The sequence below is a fragment of the Rattus rattus genome, chromosome 8, assembly GCF_011064425.1.
Source record: "Rattus rattus isolate New Zealand chromosome 8, Rrattus_CSIRO_v1, whole genome shotgun sequence".
Taxonomy (NCBI): Eukaryota; Metazoa; Chordata; class Mammalia; order Rodentia; family Muridae; genus Rattus; species Rattus rattus.
The window spans coordinates 16,499,021-16,509,609 of NC_046161.1; the positions used below are offsets into that span (position 1 = coordinate 16,499,021).

The 10,589-nt window shown below is 38.1% G+C and overlaps 1 protein-coding gene across 1 annotated transcript; it reads right to left on the minus strand.

The window, feature by feature from the left end:
* Positions 1–6,458: 6,458 nt before the first annotated feature.
* On the minus strand, positions 6,459–7,361 carry LOC116907376 (olfactory receptor 18-like). Its single transcript, XM_032910329.1, has one exon. It carries the CDS (start codon positions 7,344–7,346, stop codon positions 6,459–6,461), a length of 888 nt encoding a protein of 295 aa, XP_032766220.1. The 5' UTR covers positions 7,347–7,361.
* Positions 7,362–10,589: the final 3,228 nt, after the last annotated feature.

Sequence of the window (10,589 nt, forward strand, 5' to 3'; positions counted from 1 at the left end):
CCTGAGACTGAAGAGTTCTGAATCACATGAGAATTTTCTCGGGTGCCCGTACATGGTCACCAGTTGTAACACCCACCTCGACCAGCAAGGAAGACGCAACACCGTTGGATTCTTCTCAACAGCCTTTATTTCAGGAACACCTCATTGTTGATACGGGGGACCCCGAGCAACAAAGGCACTCGCCTTATATACAAAACAGACTATGGCTGTATATTTGTCCTCTAGGGATTGGTGGAGCATGAAATACCTTATTAGCAGGAATATCACCCTGGCCTTGTAGATGCCGGAGGTATGCCAACACATGCACTGTACGGTTGTTTACCACAAACAACCACCGGATGTCAGCGCCATCTTTTTATCTATATGTGCCGCTCCCTACAAATAGGGAGGCAAAGTTTAGAACAGAGGCAGAAGGAACACCCATTCAGAGCCTGCCCCACATGTGGCCCATACATATACAGCCACCCAATTAGATAAGATGGATGAAGCAAAGAAGTGCATGCTGACAGGAACTGAATGTAGATCTCTCCTGAGAGACACAGCCAGAATACAGCAAATACAGAGGCGAATGCCAGCAGCAAACTACTGAACTGAGAACGGGACCCCCATTGAAGAAATCAGAGAAAGGACTGGAAGAGCATTAAGGGGCTCGAGACCCTATATGAACAACAACGCCAACCAACCAGAGCTTCCAAGGACTAAGCCACTACCCAAAGACTATACATGGACTGACCCTGGACTCTAACCTCATAGGTAGCAATGAATAGCCTAGTAAGAGCACCAGTGGAAGGGTCCTGCCAAGACTGAACCCCCAGTGAATGTGATTGTTGGGGGGAGGGCGGTAATTGGGGGAGGGTAGAGAGTGGGAGGGGCTAGAGGGATGTTGGCCCGCAAACTGGGAAGAGGAATAACAATCAAAATGTAAATAAGAAATATTCAAGTTAATAAAGATAAAAAAAGAAATGGCATGTTTATGTAAAATATATGATGCAATTTCTGTTTAATTGTTAAATGTGTACATGCAATTAATGAGAGCATATATAGTCATCTGAAGGGTACCTTTTCACATGATCAAAAGTTTAATTAAACTTGAAACTAAACAGCCAATAAAAGCTTTTTCTAGTTGGCATTCTTTAAAATTTGTTGTGTTTCATCACATTGACCATTCTTGGCTATGCTTTCAATTCCAAACTTGCCTCAGGACTTCTTGGAAGAATACATATTTTAACAAATCTTCTCACACGATAATAAACCAGTTTCAATGTAACATAACACTGACAATTTCTACTCCACTAATATTTCTTTTTTGCCCCATTTTTTCTTTTTTATGAGATAAAATATGATGAAGCAAAAACTACTATATCAAACTTAGACATGGTAACCCATTAGGAGGAAAGAGCTCTGAAAGCATATGCAGAACTCATTAACTAATTGTCCTCATATTTAGGAGTCCCATAAAAATACTAATCTAACAGATATAATACTTATACAGAGGGCCTGATGTAGACTGATATAAGCCCTGCGCTTACCCCAAACCTTTCTGGATCTACTGATTTATAGCTGATTTATAATTTACTTAGTGGTTAATATTCCTTATGTAATCCCTATACACAGTCTTTATGGTTCTCGGTTACCTCAATCTGGATGATTTTTCACTAACTCAATCAATTTGCCTGCAAATTTCATGTTGTCAACTTTTTTAACAGTTGAGTAATACATCATTATGTTAATGTACCACATTTCCTTTATTCATTTTTGGCTGAGGGATATCTAATTCCTCTTCAGTTTCTGGCTATTATGAGTAAATCCACAGTGAACACGGTTGAGCAAGTGTCCTAGGGGTAGGAGGCAGCATCCTTTGACTATATACCCAAGAGTAGTATAAATTGAATTGAAATAAATTTATTCCTAAAGCCACTAGAAGATCTGTATTGATTTCTACAGTGCCTGTACAATTTCCACTCCTACTAGCAATGGAGGAGTATTTCCCTTGCAATATATCTTCAACATCAAGAGCTGTCACTTACATTGTTGATCTTAGTCATTCTGATAGGTATAAAATGGACTCTCAAAGTCATTTGGATTTACATTACCTTAATGGCAAAGGATGTTGAATATTTTTTAAATGTTCATCAACCATTTGAGTTTCCTCATTTTATAAGCTGCTGTTTTTTTTCTGATTGATAGTGACCTTTCTCTTAAGGAAGCTTTTCAGGTTCATGAGGTATCATTTATTAATTGTTGTTCTTAGTGTCTGTGTTCTATTCAGAAAGTTGTCTCTTGTGTACAAGTGTGTTCAAAGCTACTCCCCACTTTCACTTCTGTTATATTCAGTTTATCTTGTTTTATGTTGAGGTCTTTGATCCACTTTGACTTGAGTTATATACAGGGTAATGATTGTGAATTTATTTGTATTTTTCTACACACAGACACCCAGATTGATTAGCACCATTTGTTGAAGATGCTTTCTTTTTTTCCAATGCGTATTTCTGGATTACTTTTTAAAAATTCAGGTGTCCATAGGTGTGTAGACTTATGTCTGGGACCTCAATATAATTCCATCGATCAATGTGTCTGTCTTTATGACAATACCATGAAATTTTTATTACTATAGATAGCTCTTTATTACAACTAGAAATAGGGAATAGTGGAATCTCAAATAGTTCTTCTATTTTTCAGAGTTATTTTAGTTAATTGTTGTTTTGTTTTCTTTCTCACATGAAGCTTGAAAATATCCTTTAGATATCTGTAATAAATTGTGTTGTAAATTTTAAGGAGGTTGCATTACATCTGTAGATTGTTTTCCATATAATGACCTTTTTATTATGTTATTCCTACTTATCCAAGATCATGGGAGATCTTTTCATCTTCTGATATCCTCTTCAATTTCTTTCTAAATAGTCTTGAAGTTTTAATCATACAAGTCTTTCACTTGTTTGGGTAAATATACTCTGAAGATGTTTTATATTGTTTGAGGCTTTTGTGAAATGTTTTATTTATCTGACTTCTTTCATACTCTGTTATTTGTCATACAGGAGGGCTACTGATTTTTGTGAGTTAATTTTGTAGCCAGATACTTCATTGAAAGTGTTAGCTGCATGAATCCCCCTGTTGAATTTAGGAATCCCCCTGTTGAATTTAGGTGTGTGTGTTTGTGTGTGTGTGTGTGTGTGTGTGTGTGTGTGTGTGTGTGTGTTAACCTACTATGGGTAGACAGAGTACAAAACTGTCACTATTTCATTCAATTTAATTTTAAATATTTATGAGACAATGACGATGGCTGAGGCTCAGATACCCAGATATTACAGAAAAACCTGAGCAAATGTTGAGGCCACCTATAATCCCATCACTCAATGATCTCAAGAGAGAGCTACATACCTAGATTAGCCAAGATGTAAGCTCTATATTCAATTGAGAGCATGTGGATTAGAAAACGAAGTATAAAACAATGGAAAGTTCTCCATAAGCATACACACACATATAAAACACACACATTCCAAAACATGTGTATATGTGTGTGTGAATACTCGTGTACAATAAACACATACATACATGCACAAAATTAAAAACATTTTCCTGTGCTATGGAGCAAACTTAAGACCTGATACATGCTAATTAAGCACTACCCCACTGAACCGCATACCCAAACCTTATCTAACAACTGTTTAAGAAGCCCCGAGATCATGAACACTAAAAGAGAGGAAGAACATCCTTAAACTCTTCCTGGTGTCTTAAAAGTAATAAAATCAAATCCTTATTTCAGGCATCCTTCACAGACTAATTGAAATACTAAAAGAGCAGGAAAGATGTGGACAACTGCAAGCATATCCCAGAGTGGAACCAAGAAGATACCTGTGGTAAGTTATCATGTATATGACTGTGAACTAAGCCTATAGTCTACAGCCATCTATCCTGTATGTCCTGCCCTCTGCTGTCTGAAGGATGAAGCAGACTCCTACTTGATAAGTGAGTTCTTCCTGGTATGACAGGTATGACAGATTTTTCAAAAAGACAATCAGGTGGGGAGCAAGAAACAAAATGATTCAGCTGATAAAGATTGCCACCAAGTGTGACAGTCTGAGTTCAATTCCTGGAACCCACATGACTGAAGAGGAATACCATCTCCTTCAAGTTGCCCTTAGCATACATGCTGTGGCATGTGTATCATTCACATATGCACAACAAATAAATAAACTAGCAATCTCCCAGAATGCTCTCTGTGAGGTATCTTGTATTCCAACATCTCTGTTTTTGTTGTTGCTACTGTTGTTTTGCTTTTGGTTTTAGTTGGTTTGCTTTTTGAAAGAGTCTTACTATACAGCCATGGCTGGCCTAGCACAAAGATTCACCTACCTCTGCCTCCAAACATTGGGGTTAAAAGTCTACACAGCCACATCTGGCTGTACTATAACATGGCTTCACTCATTTTCACCTAAACACCCAGAGTGGGTTACACTAAACTGCAGTGTCTCTTTGTTTCCTTAAAATAACAAAAATCAAAAGTATTATAGCACTCAGAAGATTGTACATGCAAAATTATAAGCAACAGATAGAACATATTGGTCAGATTCTGAGGAGCATTTTATCTAAAATGCTTTGAGGTTTTGGATTTAGCTCCATGGCAGAGTGCTTGTCTAGACTCCAGAGTTAAAACATTAAATGTTTCATGATGTTGCAGTTACAAAGACTCTCTTTATGTATTTATCATCACATTCATAGTCCTTTGAAGTTCCTGGGACATACTTTACAGGGATATATATTTTCTGCTATCATGTGGAGAACTTCTGTGATAAGCAGAACTAGTGTAAGAGAATTGAATGAAGTTTCCAGGATTCCCTCCTTAACAGAGAATATAATTATACTCTTCCTAAGTTGAAATTTCACAAATCAATATCTCTCTATCTAGCCATACTAATGATCATATCAGTACTATTCATAGTTAAATATGTTTTCTGGAAGTCCTTCCTCTATGTATCATTCCACTCAACACTCATGAATTGAACTGCTTCTGTGCTGAATTATAACCAAGTATGGCAGGTGTGATTTGCTTATCTGGAGCTCAGGCTCTTTCTTCAGAAACAGTACTGATACAGAAGTGCTACAATTCAGACAGTCATGGAGGAGGAGAAATATGGTGCCCTGTGGGTTACAACTGATAAACTGAAGATTTGGAGGGAAAGGCTTATCATTGACAACTGTGACCTTGGGAGATTAATCTTATAATTACCTAACTTGTAGAGATGATAGATAGATAGATAGATAGATAGATAGATAGATAGATAGATAGATAGATAGACAGACTGACAGACAGATAGATAGATAGCAAGAGAGATAGATAGCAAGAGATAGATAGATAGATAGATAGATAGATAGATAGATAGATAGATAGATAGATAGATAGATAGATAGATAGATAGTAGATAGATAGATAGATAGATAGTAGATAGAGATTAGAGACATAGATATTTGAACTAAGTTATACTCCAATGGCTGTTTCAAAAAAGGAGCAAATGACTGACAGGTAAGACCCACAGGTAGAGAAAGCTTCATACCTCACACTTGATGATGGTATTCTCAGATTAGAGAACACAATTTTAGAGTAAAGAAAGAAAAATTGAGATACAGGAAGTAAACCAGATAAAGCACCAACAGAATACCATATCGATTGTGTGTGCGCATGCCTCCGTGTGTGTGTGTGTGTGTGTGTGTGTGTGTGTGTGTGTGTGTGTGTAAAAGTGTAATGACTTACAGGCTGCAGTCCAACTAACCAACAATGGCCAGCTGTGAACACAAACTGCAAGAATCTTGTAGTTTCTTGGTCCCCATGAGGCTGAATGTTTCACTGGTCTTCAATATAAGCCAGAATCCTGAAGAAGTAGGCTCCAATGAGGGTGCTGGTAAACTGAGTGCAAGCATGTGAAGAACAAATTAATTCTTCCTTATTTCATTGTATTAGACTTCCAGCAGTAGGTGTGGCCCAGATTACAAGTGTGCTTAAAGATCCGGATCAAAGGCATGTTGACTTCCTGACTCAAGATCCAGATTAAAAGTGTGCCCTCCATTTCTGGATTGTAATTCATTCCAGATATAGTCAAGTTGACAACAAAGAGTCACAGTTTGTTATGACAAAACATTAATAATAGAGAAAATTACATATTGTTTTATGTCTACTTCATTGGTAATAACTATTACCAATGAATTCATATTGTTATACAACCATCACCATGATCAAGTACATTTTTGTCTTCACTAGTTGAAACTTTGTATACATTTTTAAACTCCCCTGTTTTCATCTCCTCAACGATACTAACTACTATTGTATTATGAAATGTAAGCGGAGATTAAAGTCATAGAATCCTAACACTAGTACAACTGATGAATTAGGGTGCATGGGTCTAGATGTTTTGCTCTGTGTATTTACCAACTAACATTCTAAATGAGTGCCACGGGCCCTATAATTACAGAATTTTTCTGTAGAGTCTCTTCACTGCTCTTTTAATATCCTTGTTCCTCAGGCTATAGATGAAAGGATTTAGCATAGGAGTGACCATGGTGTACATCAGTGAGGCCACTGCTATACTTCTGGGAGAACGTGATACAGCTGAACCAAGATATACTCCCATGGCTGTTCCATAAAATAAACAAACAACTGACAGGTGAGACCCACAGGTAGAGAAGGCTTTATACCTCCCACCTGATGATGATATTTTCAGAATGGAAAAAACAATTTTATAGTAAGAGAAGAAAATTCCAGATATAGGAAGCAAACCAGATAAGGCACCAACAAAATACATGACTATGTCATTAATGAATGTGTTAAAACAGGCAAGATTAAGGAGTTGTGCAGGGTCACAGAAGAAATTGGAAATTTCTACATCCTTGAAGTAGATGATTTGTAAGGCAATGAGATTGTGTGCCTGAGAATCCACGAGACTAACCAAGAGAGACAGGAAAACTAAAGAGCCACAGAGGCGAGCATTCATGATGAGTGAATAATGCAGTGGGTGACAGACAGCCACAAATCTATCATAGGCCATCACAGCCAGAAGCAAGCCATCCATACATCCAAAAAGGATCAAAAATGACATCTGTGTAAGGCAGCCCACATAGATGATCTCTTTTCTGTGAGTTTGGATGTTCACAATCATCTTTGGGACTGTGGTAGAGATAAAACAGATGTCAGCCAAGGACAAATTGCAGAGGAAGAAGTACATGGGAGTGTGGAGGTTGGAGTCAGAGTTGACAGCCAGGATGATGATCAGGTTACCAAGCACTGTAACCAGGTACACAAACATAAATAAACAGAAGAGGATGGGCTGCAGTCCTGGATCATCAGAGACTCTCATGAGATGAAATTCTGAGACAAGTGTTAGGTTTTGTGGTTCTATGTTGTTTGAACAACTTTTGAAAATGAAAATAGAGTTAATAAAATTGATACAAGTTTACTATCACTCAACACGCTCTGTTTTGGATTAAAGCAACTGTCTTGTGAAATGATCAAATGATTATACATCCTTGGCAGTACTTCCGATCAGCTGCAATCTCACTATTCTTTGCTAACTTAATATTTGACACTTTCATATATATGTAATATATGAAATAATATATATTATATTTATATATATATTATAATTATATTCTTCCATTACCCTCATCAATCCCCCTCTCACTTATGATGACATCCATTTGATAACTTGTAGCTTTCTCCTACTTTCATACTATTGTGTAGGCTATGTATAGGTGGTCAGAGTTGGTATATGAGCATGCAAGCAATGGTCATGCCATTTCCAGAAGACAGCATTTCACAGTGTCCCATCCCATCCTCCATTTTATCATTCTTTTCACCTGCTCTTATGTGATGCTCCCTGGGTCATGGAAAATGTGGCATGTCCTGCTCAGAGCTGAACACTTAAAAGTTACTTGTTCATGTTCTCAGCACTTGAACCAGTGTGAGTCTGGAAAAAGAAGCTTATCTGACCAAGAACATCAGCATCATTAGTCTAAAGGTGTAGATACAAACTCACTTTCCACTGACATGTGTTATCCACCTCTTTCAATACGCATATTATGAAGAGTGTAAAAATGAGATATAAGCCATCCTTTGATCATAACATAATACAAACAAAAATATAATTAAAAAACAGAAAAAGATCCTTCCCACACTGAGGAAACACAATTATAACTAAAGGAAATTAAGACCCTGCCAAAATACACTGTTATTCTAAGATAGTGTATGAATTGTCTTGATATGAAATATTTATAAAACTTCCATAAGTCTAAAGATCACATTGCTGAGGATCAAAATAGCATAAAAAATTCATAATTACAGAGAATTTTTCCAGTTTAGCGCATGGAGTTGTTTTAATTATTTGATTTTCTATTCCTGATAATAAAAGCTTACTCAAATTCACAGCTTCTTACAAACTAACCTGGATTCCGGTCGACTTCCATTTTGATGGATGTGCATTTAATCCTAAAGTGCCCTGACCACATAAGGCATTGGTGAGCAACAGATCAGAAATAATTAAACAATAACAATTTTTTAAATATTTTACTTTATAAAATATTATATTAGCACCATAAAATTCCACACAAATATCATGTGTCTAAGATGACCTTTGCTATTTTTAATATGGAATCAACTCCTTTTCATGATCATAAATTCTTGCATACATGAATGAGAAATGCAGAACCTGGAGTCTTCCAGAAGAATGTTTTAAATCTAGTTGAAAGTATTTCAGACCAATCCTTCCTGCTAAAACATGATCCCTTGTTTAAGGATGTGAGGAAGGTGCCTACAGGACTAATAACCAGTGTGGAAGGAAAGCAGACTCTGAAAGTTCCTAAATTTCAACCCAGTTCCAAAAACCAGCTCAGCCCTTGGAGCAGAATCTTTGCATGCTGTTACCCTCCTCTCCATCCTGATACACTTAATGACAAAGAAAGTGATCTCCTCTTTCTACCACCTCCATTAGCACTTACTGGGCTAGGGTGTGTCTCTGCAGGGGCATTACCAACTGCTTCTCTTCTGCCTAATATTCATCAAAGCCATAGGTTATTTATTCAGAATTTTAAAACAAGGAAGACTCAAGTTAATGAAGGTTCCCAAACGTTGTAAGAGGCATTGAAGCTTGCAAAGTACAGATCTGAAGGCACTGGCTAATTACTTCAAGTGTGTGACCTTGGGGACTCAATGCACACAGCACTAAATTAGCCAATTGGTCCACATTATCCCTTTCTTTGGGGACTTGTCACTAAAACAGTAAAGGTAAAAGAGGACATTGTGCTTGGAAATTTCAGGAAAGGCTTATCCAAAGGTCTTTCTAACTTTTCTTAGATTTTTGTACATTAAATAAAATTCAATTGTCAGTGTTTATTACTAGAGGGGTTTTACTTTCTTTTTTAATTTATTTTATTTATATTCCAGTCATTGCCCAAACCTTCAGTCCCTCCTCCAACGGTAACTCATCCCATTCCTCCTCACCCTTGCCTCTGAGAAGGTGCCCCACACACACACACACACACACACACACACACACACACACACACACACACACACACCACCACCACCACCACCACCACCACCACCACCACCACCACCACCACCACCACCACCACCACCACCACCAGGTCTCCACATTCCCTGGGACTAAAGTGTCCCTAAGATTAACCACATCTTCCCCCACTGAGACCAGACAAGGCAGACCTCTGCTTTATATGTGCCAGGGGTCTCCCACAAGCCTGTGTATACTCCTGGTTGGTAGTTTAGTCTCTGGGAGCTTGCCAGGGTGTAGGTTAGTTCAAAATGATGGTCTTTCTATGGGATCTCTCTCATTTCAGCGCCTTCAATCCTTCCCCTAAATCATCCATAGGGGTCACTGACTTCAGTTCAATGATCAGGTATGAGTATCTGCTTCTGTCTTAGTCAACTGCTGTTAGGGCCCCTCAAAGGACAACCATGCTAGGCCACCATATAGCACATCATAGCATAGAAGTGTCAGGCCTTGGTGTTCCCCCATGAGATGGATCCCAAGTTGAACCAGTCATTGAACCTCATTTCCTTCAATCTCTTCTCCACCTTTGTCCCTGCAGTTCTTTTAGACAGGAACAAGTCTGGGTCAAAAATTTTGACTGTGAGTTAGTAACCCTGTCCCTTCTCTTGAGACCCTGTGAATCTACTAGAGGTCAAGTCTTCTAGTTCCCTTTCAAAATATTGGGAATTTTGTCTAAGGTCATCCCCAATGAGTCCTGAGAGTGTCTCATCTCCCAGGTCTCTGTTACTTTCTAGAGGGTCTCCCCACTTTCCAATCCCTTAGGCTGCTTATTTCCATTCATTCTCTTGGACCTCTGAGCTTCTTTCCTGTTCCCTCCTCCATATCTGATCCTATTCCCCTTTTCTACTCCTCCTCTCTTCTCCTCTCAACCCACATGCCTCCCTCCTCTGCCTCCTGTGAGTATTTGTTCCTTCTTCCAAGTGGGATTGAAGCCTCCTCACTTGGGCATTTTCATTTTGTAATACTTCTTATGGTCTGTACATTGTATCCTAGGTATATTTTTGGCTGATATCCACTTACCAATGAATACTTACC